The sequence below is a fragment of the Sceloporus occidentalis genome, unplaced genomic scaffold (assembly GCF_023333645.1).
Source record: "Sceloporus occidentalis isolate IW3139 unplaced genomic scaffold, rSceOcc1.0.p SCAF_4, whole genome shotgun sequence".
NCBI classification, from domain to species: domain Eukaryota; kingdom Metazoa; phylum Chordata; class Lepidosauria; order Squamata; family Phrynosomatidae; genus Sceloporus; species Sceloporus occidentalis.
In genome coordinates, this window is record NW_028316984.1 from 167,364,906 (window position 1) to 167,380,833 (window position 15,928).

The following is a 15,928-nucleotide window of genomic DNA, read 5'->3' on the forward strand; positions in this document are numbered from 1 at the left end:
AATTTTAATAATGGCAAGATACATGCTTCTCATACAATGTGTGCGATAAATTACAATTGCTATCAGTGGATACACTGTCAAAATCTATGCACCACAACACAACACATCTTTTGTAAATCAAGAGAAATCATTTGCTTTTCTGTCCAAATCTCCTGACGGCAGGCAGCTAGATTGTTGATGTAGGACCTTCCAAGGCCATATATAAAAATAGATTGTTGAAGTTCCTGCATCATTGCAGAGGATTGGGTTAGATGCCCTTCATAAGTCTTCTAGTTTATCATTATTATTATTCTGAGAATATATCACTTGATAAGTTTGGTAAAGGACAGCAAAGCACTTTAGGACACACTCTTCCTGTTTTAAGGTTCTGTCCTGACTATAGTCTTCAGGTCTCCTGACCTAAAGACTTTTCACCAGGATTCAAAATATGCAGAAACTTGATTTGGTTTACTATTGGGACTAGTGCTTAATGTGATTTCTGTCTTTCAGGTACCATATCAGTAAACAGCAGACGGACACCATTCACTGCTAGTGGGGAGAGTGAGATCCTGGATCTGGAAGGAGACATGTATCTTGGAGGACTACCTGAAAACCGGGCAGGACTTGTCCTCCCTACTGAGCTCTGGACAGCCATGTTGAACTATGGCTATGTGGGCTGCATCCGAGACCTCTTCATTGATGGGCGGAGCAAAAACATCCGGCAGCTGGCAGAACAGCAGAATGCTGCTGGTGTCAAATCATCCTGCATTCGGGTCAACTCCAAACAATGTGATAGCTATCCCTGTAAAAACAATGCTGTCTGCAAAGATGGCTGGAACCGTTTCATCTGTGATTGCACTGGGACTGGATACTGGGGAAGGACATGTGAGCGGGGTAAGTCCAGAATCAAGAGAGATATTTGGCCTAGAGTGGAATGTTGACTCCAGTGTATTATGTGCATACAAACTTAATCCACTGCATTTTACACCACAGTGCAGTGACAAAGCAGAAAAGTAGTTCAAACAAGCTATGGTAGCTTCTACCACTAGCCAGTAGCTTCTATTAGTATTAAGGGTCTCATAGTATTAATTGTACAAGAGGGGCATCAAGACTGTGTATGGTGTTAAGTGTATGCAACAGAGGCATCAAGGTTGTGCATGTCATTAAGTATACATGAGGTAGGCATTAAGTTGTACATGGTAAGTGTACATGAGATGGGCATCAAGGCTGTGCATATACCAAGTTTGATTCAGAATATAAATATAGTCATTTGTTTCTCACAATGCTTCCCCTGCTTTCTGAGAGAAAAGGATTGTGGGGCATAACTTTTACAATGTATTTCTTGAGTCACATACTAGATATTTCCATAATGGCATTTGCAGGAATTGTAGTGGGTTTGTTTTCAGCACTCATGAGAACATTCTTTATGTCTTTTTATATCTCTGAGTGTCTGCCCTGGAATAATCAAGGTGGACTGAAATTGGACTGATTTGCCAAAGGCAAATCTGTAAGAGAAAGGCATGGATACGATGGATGTCACACCACATTTCTCATTCTCTCTTCTGATGATTAGCTTAAATAAAGGTATAGGAGATATTTGTGGAACCAATATTGCCAGTGTGGCCAGCCAGGAGACATAGCCATTCATGGCCAAATGAGAAGGAACATTGCAAATGTAAGACACTTAATCGAAACACCGTTCAAATTCCAGACAGTGCCATTAATTGTCATCTCTGCGTGGTGCCTGCTGCCGTGCTCAGAATAAATTGAGTGAGAGGATCAGGGTCTGTTTTGTTGGGGGGGGGGGGGGGGGGCGGGGGTGAGGTGTGTTTTTTTTAAAATACAAAACCCTGACCTATGGCTGAAATTCTCTCTATTAAAGAAATTAGAATTCTCCGATTTGTTTGTTTTGAGGCAAATTTCTCAATTTTTATTAGTATTAGAATAAACTTTAGGATTTATCTGAAAGGTTCTCACTAGACTTCAGATATGAACTCTTAGCAAAATCACTTAGTGCCCTCCCCACAATCCCCTGAATAACTTTGTAGCATAGCCTGATCACATGAATGTGTAAGTGACTGAATGAGAATAAAAGTCAAAAAAGAACTTGTTTTCTTTAACCTTTAGCTCATAAAATTGTGTGAAATTCTAGGAGTCAGTCTGTTGTTATTAGATGTCATCAAGTCGACTTTGACTTATGGCAATCCTATGAACAAAATAGCCGTGCTGCTGCATAAAAAGGAGGAAGGGGGAAGAAATGTAGCAGCACCGTTAAGACTAACTAGTTTTATGGATATAAACCTATGAATAAAAGATCTCCAAGTCACCCTGTTATCAACAGCCTTGCTCTTATCTTGCAAACTCAGGGCCATGTGTTCCTTGACTGAATCCTTCCACCTGTAGTGCAGTCTTCCACTTTTCATATTGCCGTACACCTTACCAAGTATTCACATCTTTTCTAATGAGATATGTCTTCACGTATTTCCAAAGTTCAATAGTCTGACTGGATTTGGTCATATATTTGTCTTTTTGGACATCTATGCTATCTATAGAACTCTCCTGCAGAACCACATTTGAAATGAGTTGATTCTCTTCATATCAGCTTTCTTCAATGTCCAGTTTTCACAATCAGACATAGAGACCAGAAATGTAAAGGAGCTCTTAAGGCCATGAAGTCAAACAGAGAAGGAACTACTTTGGCAAGTGTCAGGGTATGAAAATCTTTCCAAATCAATCTTTTGATTTTCTGAGTATCACCTGCATTTTCCTCCTATACTTTTATCTGAGTATAAGACTATTAATGTTTTCATTTATGTTTTCATAAATGTCTTCAATTATTGTCCAGTTAGTCTGACATCAATACCAGGAAAGATTCTGGAGCAGATCATTAAACAGAGAGTCTGTGAACATCTAGAAGGAAATTCCACAATCACAAAAGGTCAACATGGGTTTCAGAGAAACATGTCATACCAGACAAATCTAATCTCTCTCTCTCTCTCATATATATATATATATATATATATATATATATATAATCACCAGCTTGTTAGATGAAGGGAATGCTGTAGATATCGTATATCTTGATGTCAGTAAGGCCTTTGGCAAGGTTCCCCATGACATTCTTGCAAACAAGCTTGTAAAATGTGGGCTGGACAAGGCAACTGTTACATGGATTTGTAATTGGTTGACCAGCCGAACCCAAAGGGTGCTCAACAATGGCTACTTTTTGTCCTGGAGAGACTTGACCAGTGGGGTCCCACAGGGCTCTGTCCTGGGCCCAGTGTTATTCAACATCTTTATCAATGACTTGGATGACAGAATTGGGGGCATACTTATCAAATTTGCAGATGACACCAAATTAGGAAGAGTAGCAAATACCACAGAGGACAGGATCAAAATTCAAAATGAGCTGAATAGATTAAAATGCTGGGCCAAAGCTACCAAAATGAAATTCAACACGAATAAATGTAAGGTACTGCACTTAGGGCGGAAAAATGAAAAACACAGATATAGGATGGGGGACACCTGGCTGAATGAAACTACATGTGAAAGGGATCTGGGAGTCCAAGTAGACCACAAGTTGAACATGAGTCAACAGTGTCATGCGGCAGCTAAAAAGGCCAATGCAGTTTTAGGTTGCATCAATAAAAGTATGGTGTCTTGAAAAAGGGAAGTAATACTGTCACTCTATTCTGCTTTGGTCAGGCCCCATGTGGAATACTGTGTCCAGTTCTGGGCACCACAGTTTAAAAAGGATGTGGAGAAAGTGGAGAATGTCCAAAGGAGGGCAACTAAAATGGTGAAAGGCCTGGAAACCATGTCCTATGAGGAACGACTTAGGGAGCTGGGGATGTTTAACCTGGAGAAGAGAAGGTTAAGAGGTGATATGCTAGCCCTATTTGAAGGGATGTCATATTGAGGAGGGAGCTAGCTTGTTTTCTGCTGCTCCAGAGAACAGGACCCAATACAATGAATGCAAGCTCCAGGAAAAGAGATTCCACCTCAACATTACGAGGAACTTCCTGACAGTGAGGGCTGTTCAACAGTGGAACACACTCTTTCCTCGGAGTGTAGTGGAATCTTCTTCCCTGGAAGTCTTTAAACAGAGGCTTGATGGCCATCTGTCGGGGATGCTTTGATTGAGATTTCCTGCATGACAGGGGGTTCGACTGGATGGCCCTTGTGGTCTCTTCCAACTCTACGATTCTATGATTCTATGATTTATTTTCAGAATTTACCTAATCTGCTATTTTTCTCCATTGACCAGTGGAGAAAAGTGTGTGTATTCCCACTTAATTATATACAATTCAGTCATTCAGATGTTATAATACATGCATTGCTCTGTGTATACTTTCTGTACATCCCTAGCAAGAGCAGGGGATATAAAGCATTACAAAATCTCGCATGCATAACAAGCATTGTCTTAGATTCAACAAACTAATATTTTTGTAATTCAAACTGAGATTAATTACAAACTAATTTACATTTTCTCTGTTTCTGTACTATTCATGGTAGGCATCATTACGCAGCCAGATTGAACCATCTTTGCTCATGTTCAGGAGTTGTTGTTGTTGTTTTTTTTTTTACTGTAACAGCAAATTGAAGAGGAACATCTAAAGACCAGTTTCTCCGGCACTTGTTTGAAATGATTTTACTCCAGCTGTCTGCGAAGGGGAACAATCAGTTTAATAGTATGGAATGGCTTCCCCTTGTAGTGGCTCCTAATTGACTAATCCACTTGTAATCAAAGTACATCTTATAATAGCAAATCAAAATAGGATATATCATAATGCCATATATCATGATATACAGGGTGAAAATAGCATGGTATATTACATGTGCCATGTTTCCAAGATCGACAAAATTTCTAAGATATGTCAGAATCTTCTATTAATAGAGAAATTTTGTTGAGGTGTTATCCGTATGAAAAATGACTTGGATAATTCTTTCTTTAGGGTCTACAATATATCCAAATGTTACACAGATAATAATAATGTTATTGTCATGTTTGTTTTTCTAATGCAATTCAGTGAGCCAGGAGTAGTGATTCAGATTCCAAAATCTCAGTTCTGATTTGGGGTCCTGATTAGAATGGATTGTGTTCAGATAAATCTTGAATTAGTCAGGTCCAGATCCAAATTGTTGAAATTGTTTCCAATCCTAATTCTTGGCCCAGTGCACAGTTCTGCTAAATACAAAGAATTTCAAAATCAGTACTGGAGAAAGTACTAGAGCTGAAAGGACAAATCTGTAAGGTTTGCTTTCTTCAGTTGGTTTTTTTAACATGAAATTCTTTCTGTTTGTTCTATAAAATATGTGGATTTTGGCGTGTTCTATTTAGAAAAGAACCAAATGAAAGTCTCACCCATTTCTGGCTGTTGCACTCCAGGATTTTGAGTTCTCAGTTGTTTCAACCTAGTTCTCACTTTGGATATGTCAGAATACATTTGGGAATTCCTATTTTGGGAGAGACTCTGTTCTAAATTGCTCTTATACAGTACTTTGTGTTAATGCAATTTTTGAACAGATTTTTTTTTCTTTAGAAATGGCAAATTGATATAGAAATGGTGTGGTTTGGATTTTGGGTGGGCGCATGCGGAAGAGTGACAAACTAAAAATAGATGGATCTACTCATCCCCTACTTGATGCATTGCTAAAATGGTGAGTATGTTGCTTTGCCTACAAAGACTGCCTTTCTTGAAATGACGATCGAACATGAGAGCATGAATGTGAATTTGGTACAGACGAACACAAATGCTCAGCTATGCATAGACATATGAAGACTCTTAACAGGGATGACAACAATATTCAGGCAAATGATGAGTGTAAAAATGGGGCTATTTGACTGCAGGGAAACCTCAGTGAGGAGAACAATGTCCAAAGCCTAACAAGGCCCCAATTGACCGAATAGCTGAATTGTACATGTCAGACTCCTTCCCAGAACTTCCCATAGTGTATAAGTCTAGAAATTTAGGAAAAAAATTGACCCCAAAAAACTGAGTCCACTTATCCACAGTTCAATGTAAGTACTATATCTTAACTCTTATTTAAAAGAAGGAACCATCTCCTGATGAAAAGCAAGAGTATAATCTGTCCTGGAAGCACTGACTCTCATTACTCTCTCATTCCTCCAGCCTTAAGAGTAAGCACAACGAGTTATATCTTCTGGAATCTTGTAAATTCTTTGACGTCAGGAATAAACTCTTCTAGAACATGGCCACATAGCCCAAAAAACCCACAAAAAGCTTACTTTGACATTGTTTTACTTTGCTTCATTCTTTAAATCCTTTGCTATATGCCCTAAGTTTTATCCTTGACTTATCCATGGGTCAGGAATTTCAGGAAGGCAGCTGGGAAGAGCTTGAGGTAAGAAAAGGGGGTATCAAAAAAGAAAAAGAGGATTAACAGGAAGAAGCCAGAAATGGAAAGTGGAAGGGAACATACAGTAGGGAAGGGATAAAGGAGGAGAATGAAAGACAGAGAGGAAGAGCTGCAAGGTAGCAGTGTGCTGAAAGGGGCAGTTAAGTCCCAAACTGAGGGGCCATTCAGACTACTTTTTACCCTGGATCAGGAACCAAATTATGCATGTGATGTTCATATTCGCCCTGAATCTCCCACAAGTGAATCCTAGGCTTCTACTACTGTTTCGGGACAAATGCCCCTTAGCGCGGGTCATTTGGAATCGGGGTAAAAGCTGTATCTTTTGGGAAAAAACGGGTTTGGCAAATATGAACTTGCCCCTCATCATGATCGAGGCAAGTTCAGGGAAGGGATTTAGGTCAGATGGAGGGCAGAGGGCAGAACTGGAGAAAGGGTGCCAAGAGTGATGGAGGATGATGATGATGAAGGAGCCGGGGGGGAGAAGGGGGCCATGGAGGGCAATCAGTAACGGAGCAGGAGGAGAAGGAAGGAGCAGGACAAAGGATCAAGTTCAGGGGAGGGAATTAGGTCAGAGAGAGGGCACAGAATGGAACAAGCTTCCCTCTCGCACTAGGCAGCTTTCTCTCTCTCTCTTTTTGTTAAATTATTTTTGAGAGACTATGCGCATGTTTTTTTGCTACAGGTAGATAGATACAGTATATAGGCCTGGAACAGACAGGCCTTTGGGGCAACCTCATCACGTGCGAGGGCTGCCTGGTGGGCGGAGTGCCCACACGGCCAGCAGCCCTCGCACATGACGAGGGCACTGCAGCTGCAGCACGCCCACCAAACGCAGCACGTATTGGTGACGTCGCAGCTGTGCCGCCTCCAAACAGGGCGGCGCGGTTGCAACATCACCGTGGCGTCACTGGCACTTTAGGGTGCAGAAGTGTGCCGCAAAAAGGAGCTGCTTTCCGGCGCTCCTTTTTTGCTCCGCCGTGCAATTTGGTCTTTCTGGCGGTTTGTACCCTGCCTCAGATAGAATGCCTGTTCACTTTCCCTTTCATTTCCTTGCTTCCAGCAGAAGGGTACTTTGCAGGAGGCTTTTTTATTTGCAAATGCTACAGTATTAATGTTACAAACGTTTCTCTTTCCAATTTGGCAAATTGATACAGAATGCTTTTGCTACTGTCTGTAAGGAATTCAGGGGTAGCTGAGGGAAAGCAAAGAATTCATGGCATCCTTTTCTGGCATTCCAAGGTGAGGAATTAATTATTATTATTATTATTACATGTGTATAAGGCACTCTGGGGTGGCAAGGAGGGAGGATGCAGAGCTTGCATTTTGGGGTTGAAAACGGGGCCAAGGGAAGATCCATAACCTGCAGTTACCCAAATACCCACAACACACGCAGGAGGTTTTTAAATTTGACAAAATATGCACATACTGGCGCCTGTTTTTTTTTTTAAAAAGGAGGGGGCAAGCACACTTCCAATTGCCCAATGAGTGCAGGAAACGTCTCCTATGACGAAACCGGAACTGAATTTGATTGACAGCAAAGGCACCTTCATTTTAAACCGGTTTCTCCGCAGAAGCTTCGAAGGCATTCAGGGTTAAAATACCCTAATTGAGGTAGTAGGCACTTGCTTCTGGAGGGATTTGGGGGGGAGGGGGGGACCGAATCTTCCCAGTTCCTTCCAGCGCAAAAAGGTCAGTATGAATGGTGCCTGAGAGATTTTAGAAAACAACAGTTTTTGAAGATGCTCTTTCAGAGGGGGAAAATGGACAAGACAGTTAAATTATACACTTTATCTAAGAAATTATAGTACAATCCCACAATCAACTCAGAGATAGGTCCTGTTGAGTCCAGCAAGACTTAGTCCCAAGCTAATAAACATATAATTGTAGTTGAAGTTGAAGAACTATTTCACTGAACCAGATCTATGCTTGTCCATCCCGTTGCCAGATAATAGACTCCTGTTTCAGTTATTCCTGAGCCGGGCCCTTGGTAGCTGGTGGTGCTCTTGTGGAGTGGGAGAACATACTAAAGGGTCAGAAGTTCCTTATTCTTGACATAAGGCTCACCCGGTGCCATCCAAGCAAGTTGCTAAACAGGGTGTGAAAGTAATAGCCAACCCCATTGCATACATTTCCTCTGTACCCATGATGACTCATGGATTGAGCCAGGGAGTGGAGGTGTTTCAACCAGAAATTATGAGAGTAGTTTCACATATGCAGACACATACAGTACTTGGTCTGTGAACCGCCACATATAAGAGGTTCTTATTAACTACCATAACTAATTAGTCACTTGTATTGCTTATGTCAATTTTTAGTGCGGACTGAGTCCATGGGGAGCTCCTCTCCTTTGACATAAATATACATGCAACCAAATAGTCCTCATTGCTTCTGAAGCAGGAACAAGGGGCTCTATTTACCAGCAAAGGCATATGCACCATCATAGACCTTTGGGGGAATTATGTCTTTTTTTAGCAACAAGGTTGAAAGTGTAAGCTTGTGCATGAAAGCATGCATACCTGTACTCTTAAAAACCGTTACAGCACTTTTTTTTTATTAAACACACACACACACACACACACACACACACACACTGCAGACCTGATGGACAAACAGCAAAGCATTGTCAGCACAGAAAGTTGTGCCAATTTAGCTAAGGCAGATTGAGAGTGGACGAAATGTAGTACAGGGTGAGATGAGAGGGTTGGTATAAGGACAGATGGGTTTACAGAGGCATTAAAAGTTTTACACAGTTTAGGGGGAGTAATTAGCATTTTCTATGTCTTTTGGCACCTCATTTTCTAAAGAATTTGACAGCAGCTGCAGCATTAGGTGAACACAGTAGCTGTGCTGGCTTAGCTAATGAGGGTGCTCTGCAGATGGGAAGAGTTGCCTTATGGAGATCATGTGTTTTTCTGCTCTGCTGCAAAACTTCTGTCTCAGAGTCTGCAGGCTGCTCTAAAAACAAAAAACAAATATTGCACAAACCAGAGCATAGAGGGTGTGTTGTATTTAGATTAGCTAAGTGACATTAAGAAACTGGACTGGAAATGCCAGGGGTTGAAGAAAGTGTAACTCAATTTGGTTAGTGTCCAGATTATTTTTTTTGAATTTTTCTCCTCTGTCCTTTATGTTCAAGGAGGACAATTAAATCCGCTTTTATTTTGTGAGTAAAAAGCGGAATAGAAATAAATAATTGTGTGGACAAAAATCTGTAAAGAATAGATAAAAGACAGACCTGAAGTCCTGTGGGGTGGTGAGAATCTATACTTTATACTGATTGAACCAAGAACCTTCTCCCTTTAGCCAGTATAGCATGAGCGCACGTCCATGTGCGCACACACACACATTTACTTATTGTTTTGTATTTTTCAATCTATATTGGTTTTAATAGTAGGTAAGGCACCTTGAGATACTGTATTGCGAAAAGGTGAGATATAAATGAATATTCATCATCGCCATTGTTGTTGTTGTTGTCATCTTCCTCCTCTCCTCCATTTTATATTTACTCCCTAAGCAATAAAATTAAAATCATAGAATTGGAAGCGACCTTGAGGGGCATAGAGTCCCAACCTCTTGCTGCACAGGAAAACACAATTAAAGCATTCCTGACAGATAGATGTTAAGCCTCGGTTTAAAAACTTTCCAAGAAGGAGACCACCACACTCTAAGGCAACATATTCCTGAGGGTTAGGTGGAATCTCTTTTCCTCTAGTTTGAATCCATACTTTGTGCCTAGTCTCTGGAGCAGCAGAAATCAACCTTGCTGCATTCTCCATATTACATCCCTTCAAAGATTTAAACATGGCTATCATGTCACTTCTTAATCTCTCTTCTTCCAGGCTAAACATACCCAGTTCCCTATGCCATTCCTCATAGGTCTTGGTTTCTAGACCTTTCACCATTTTGGTCGCCCTCCTCTGCACATGCTCCAACTTTTCAATATTTCTCTTGAATTATGGTGCCCAGAACTGTATACACTATCCAAGTGAGGTCTGACCAAAGCAAAATAGAATAGCACCCTATTAGACAATCCTCATAGAGTATAACCTTTGAATCAATTGTTGATTAATTTGTTAACGTTTAAGTAAATTCTGCTGATAAAGTAAGTCGAGTCTTGTTTGGGATTCAAGCCAAAATGTAGATATGTCTTTCAAGGTCATACTTCTGTCCTAAAAGGTCATGGTTCTTTCCCAGAGACTTGGGAATCCTAATTGTGATACATGACAGACTAGTGTAATGATTTTAGCTTGTTAGGTTGAAGGAAGGAGTTTCTTACAGACTAGATCATGTTGTCAATCATTATTTTCTAATCAGTTGTAGCTTAGCTATAGTTCATTCCGAGATTTCGAAAAAATTCTAGTTCAGGTAGTGGTGAGTTAAAACAATTTGCCTTGTTTCATCTTCGGTATCATAACGTGTTTTTTTTTAAGCTGTCTATTTTAAGCGATTTTTTTGTTCCTTGGGATGCATAAATATGATTCACAGAAGTGGCCACAACAGTCTGATTCAGATAGCCCCTTACCACAGCCGCAGGATTTTGTATAATAGCACTAAGAAAACCCAAAGTTTGGGATCAGAATCTATCATATTAGTTATATTACTTTGCATCAATTGTTCTGCTCCCATGATTTATGTTTCAAAATAATTGACACATAATTGATAGAGTAGAAGACATTATGAAAAGAGGACAGAAAGTGGGAGTGTTAGCAACTTGGAAAAGAGGAGGAGACAAGTTGAGACAAAGGCCCTGTGCAGGGATTATTTTGACCTGCACCAGGTGACACCCTAAAGTGGAGGGACACCACTGCTCCTCAAACACCTACATATAAAAGACGGCCACCCGACTGAGCGGGCAGGCCGTGTTGCCGCCAGAGCGGCGACGCAGGCTCGGTGGAGCGCCCCAGCATGCTTTGCAGGGGCGTGCTTGCTGGCGATTGGTTGCTGGGGAGGGAAAGGGAGGTACTTCCGCCTCTGAAAGGCCGCTCTAGGGGGTGGATAGTCCCTCTCTATGGTTGCCTCGGTCCTCCAGGGCGACCGATTGGTTCGGCTGCTCTGGGGGCGGGGCGACTCCCTTCCCAGCAACCCCCTGGGCATGGCCTATTTAGGCCCAGTTGCCCAGTGCACGGTGCCATTTGCTGCTTGGCTCTCCCACCCGCCCTCCGCCAGGGTGTTGGTGTTTGTCACAACTTTGGGGCAGCAGCAGAGGGTCTGGATCTGGTGGTCATGGTCTATATGGTTGCATAGCACTGTATTGGGACACGGGAGCGATGAGGACATGCGTTGTGGCCATTGCGGGGGCCATAACATGACACCGCTTACCGGTGACTAGGGGATTTAATTTGAATGCAATCACTAGGTTGCATGGATATGAGAGGGCGTTCCATCAGCCCCTAGCTCATCCCGATATCTTGCTGATATATGACTGGCCAGTATCTTACAACAGCGGGTTGTACGATGATCCAGACCTCATGCTTTTGGCCAACCCTACCTTTTGGCTGCTGGTTTTGTGTGAATAAAGTTGTGGCCTTTCCTCCACATATGGCTCATGTCTTATTGTGGCGCCGCCCTCCCAGGCAATAACCTACATTTTGGCAGAAACAGGCTGTGGCATTCATCTGCTTCCCTTTAAAATGCTTTAAGAGGTGGTGGGACTGGGGAGCTCAGTGGCAGGAGAAAGGAGTGGCACCAGAATTTTTTAAAATTAAAATTTCAAAATTTCAAAATTTTAATTTTTAATTATATTAAATTTAATGAAATTTAATTATTTTAAAAAATTAAATGAAAAATTTTCTTTTACAACATCACATTTTAACAAAATCTTCATTGTCTATATGTAAATACATTTAGCTTGTGCATATTATATTTTAATTTGAAGGTATAATTTTATTTTTGCTAGTTGTTTATGTTAGAACTATTAACATTACATTCATTATGAGTAACATTAGTACAAAAAAGCATTACTAAGGATTCTATATGGTGTGAAATGGGAGGAGGTCAGTGGAGGGGCAGGTAACACCATGAATTACCACACTGGGTGACACCAACTCTAGTGACACCACTGGACCTATGACTAACATCCTCAATTTTTAACTCCTGTTTGCTTAATGAAGAAGCCAGTGTGATGTGAAGTCGAAGGCCTTCATGGCCGGCATCCATAGTTTTTTGTGGGGTTTTTGGGCTATGTGGCCATGTTCTAGAAGACTAAGTGATTCTCTAAATGTAACACCATATACATGGCTACTAGCATTTTCATGATTCCTCATGAAATTTCTCCCACTCCCAGTTTCATTAATATATTTCATGATTATCATTTACTCTCATAGATCGAAATAACATCTGAAGAGATTAGCTGCATCTCTTTGACAGTATTGATGAGAAAATAACTCATAACTCAAAACCTCCTTCACTCCCATCACATGTATGTGTTAATGAGTGTTTGGGAATAATTAACTAATTCAGTGATTGTCTGTTGGCTTTTTCTACAGATGAAGCATTAATTCACTAGATTTCCTGATTAAATCTGAACATAATCCTATGCTTTAATAAGAGTATTAAATTTAGAGTGTTATAATTTTTTTTAAAGTGTATAGTTCTTTTTTGGGCAGATTCAGTGATACAAGAAGGCCCTCCTGAGATCTAGGGAGGTGTAAATCCCATTGAAGCCCCTTGTAATCCTTTTGTGTTTATCATTGCTCACACAGTGTTGGTCAGTGAGTTAATGATATAGAACATTTTCCTCAAGTCCTTTTCTTCCTCTCTTGACTTGTCTCTCTCTCCTCTTTCCATTCTGCTTCCCACCCATCACCTTCTTAACTTTGAAGGGTTTAGTAAAGATAGAACTTGGAGCCAAAATACAGGTGGTTAAATTCACACCTTTCCATTCATCAAAAAAACTAATGAGAAGTCTCATTAAATGAGCAAAACATGTTGCTAGTCTTTGTAGATCTGTGGGAGTTGTGCGCAAAACTATTCTGTATATTCTTGAAGCATTTTGTCTTAGCATTTCTGATTGAGCTATCACCACCCTTGATTCACTGACTGATCTTAGCAGCCAGCCACAAATTACTGTTCTTGCAGTGGGTCAGTGTCCTTTAGCCAAAATTGACACATAATTCATTAATAACATTTATTAATACTTCTTATTAATAACCAAGGTGTCTTAAGGGCAAGTGATCAGTATGCATGTTGGTAAGGGTGGAGAGGGATCAAAAAGGATGAGAGCAGATAGTTAACAAAATGGATTGTAAGATGAGGTCCTATATTTTAGGACAGCTGTTTTCAGTCTTCAGATGTGCTGAAGTCTCACCATACCAGGCAAGAATTCCATAATGGTTTTTGTAGCTCATCTGTGAAAAAAGTCCATTTTGAGGAAGACAAATTTAAAAGTTTTTTTTTTTTTTTAAATGAAACCAAACCAAACCAAGAAGCATTTTCAAAGTGCCAATAACAATATATGCCTCTGGGGTCAATGACAATAACTTCCTTGCCATTCTCTGTAAATCCCTGAATTGTGGTCATTATTTTAACTAGTGCATTAATCAATGGCAAAGCTACTAATTAAAATTTTTACTTATTAGTATTGGTGGCAGTTTTTCAACTGCTAATGTTTAACATGATTAAATTAATGTTCCAAGATCTGTTGATAGATCATCGATTAGTATATGCTGTGGTGTAGCCACACACAATGAATGATTGGGCCCTTGCCCCTTTAAGTACTGACCAGACACGCTTCCCATCCTTTATCTTTGAAAAAGCCTCCGCTGTAAGTTCACATTAAGAGGCTTTCCTGGAAACTGTCTATATTCTTGTAAACGAATCATTAAGTATTCATTAAGTAACCAAAACCTGAATACAAGTGGCAAGGTTCAGGCAACACGACAGCGCAACTTATACTTAAATTGATTGATTTCTTGGTGTTTGAATGCTTATTTACACATGAGGTTCAGGGAAATGATTGGAGTGACCATTCCACCCAGTCTCACAGATTGGATGGGAATAGAGTTGTTCTGATAGCCTGAACAGCCCCTCCTCTTTTAAGTATTTGCAGAACATAGATTTGTGAATAGTTTAAAATGGTCCTACTATCTTCAAACTAGGGATGGAAAGAAAACATGGGGGGCAGGTCCTACTAGCACACTCTGCATACCTTGTGCTGTATTTTGGGTCCCCATATTTCATATAGGATATCTGGAGATAGTATGTTTCTGGGAGATAGATGACCTTTCAGGAACATTAGGTCAAGTTCCCAGGAGAAAAGGAGTATGTCCAAAGGCATGTGCACATTCAGGTAAATAAGACAGTCAAATCCAGATGGGTGTATTAAATGCCCTTTCCCTTTCCCCAAATCAGTTGCACTTCCTCTTGGATCCTTGCACCCAAAGTAGTAAGACAGCTTCTCTGCCTACCTCCGGTTATGTTCTGAGACAAACTTCCCTGTCCATTCATCTTGGGGATATCCCGATTCAGTCACTATTTTTGTCACAATAAAATTAAAACTATAAATCAGTCCAGAATCCCATTGTCAATTGGGACATCTAGCCATTGTTACCTGGTGAGATAGCCCACTGTTTGGGCAATATCTTAGGTATAAGTATACTTTTTAAACTTAACCTTTACCATACATCTCCACATTCTGTGTATGTTCTCTGTCACCCTCAGATCTCCCAGTCTGAGCCACTCCAGCTTTCCATGGTCTACTCAGCGGACAGATAATTACAGTGTGCCATCTCCATACGCGGGCGCACTATATGCGGTTTCTGGTTTACACAGAAGCCACGCTGCAATCAATTGTATGGCACACATGCACATGGCGCACACACACCGCGCTGCCATGAGCACAAGCCCCATTCTATTGTGCTCATGGCAGTATTTACTTTACGTGGGAGAGGGGGGGTCTGGAACAGAACCCTGCGTAAGGCAAGGCTCCACTGTATCACTTCCCTGGAAATCCCTCAAACTCCAGTATCCTCATATTTCAGTTTCAGTTAGCTCTATATGCTCGGTCTGTGTGAATTGCTATTGTTTGGGTGTAATTGCACTCTGCATGTTTTTTTCAATAAGAGTCTCTTAATTCACCCTAAACTCCTCAGCTAGTACTGGGATAAACAGGTGCAAATGTTCCAAAGGTTACCCAAATCTCATGCAAGAGCTAATTTCCCCAACATTTGAGGTAATGCTGATAATTGGTGGGGACCCCCAGCCCCCCCCCCCCCCCACCTTTCTTTGGGTAACAGTTCCAAAGTGTTGCAGAGGAATTATTCAGCAGGTAAGTGCATGCCACTTTTTAAATGCAAATTTAAAATATTTCAGAAAACAAATTTCTTTTTTAAAAAACAAACAAACTACTGTTTCCTGTGTAGCAAACAACCTTTCTCTACAGAAAACATGGAGGGAGGAAGTGAAAATTATTTTAGCAGATTTTTTTCCATAGTACTTTGGAATATTCAAATGTGTGAAGATTTTTTTAAAAAGAATACTGTAGAGAAATCATTAATTGACTCCCACAGCAAGGAGTATATTACAGTAATTAGTCATCCTGGGTGTGAAGAGGAAGTAATCAAGGATTTAC

The 15,928-nt window shown here is 40.7% G+C and overlaps 1 protein-coding gene across 23 annotated transcripts in view; it reads left to right on the forward strand.

The window, feature by feature from the left end:
• Positions 1-15,928, forward strand: part of NRXN3 (neurexin 3) — a 1,638,958-nt gene that overhangs the window by 521,291 nt on the left and 1,101,739 nt on the right. For all 23 annotated transcript variants that reach the window (XR_016281009.1, XR_016281010.1, XM_089522303.1 and 20 more), the window contains one exon: positions 490-873. Coding sequence is in view for 21 of the 23 variants with exons in the window: in XM_089522303.1 (XP_089378429.1) it covers positions 490-873 (384 nt within the window). In the remaining 2 variants the exon portion in view is untranslated. The remainder of the gene's footprint in view (positions 1-489; positions 874-15,928) is intronic.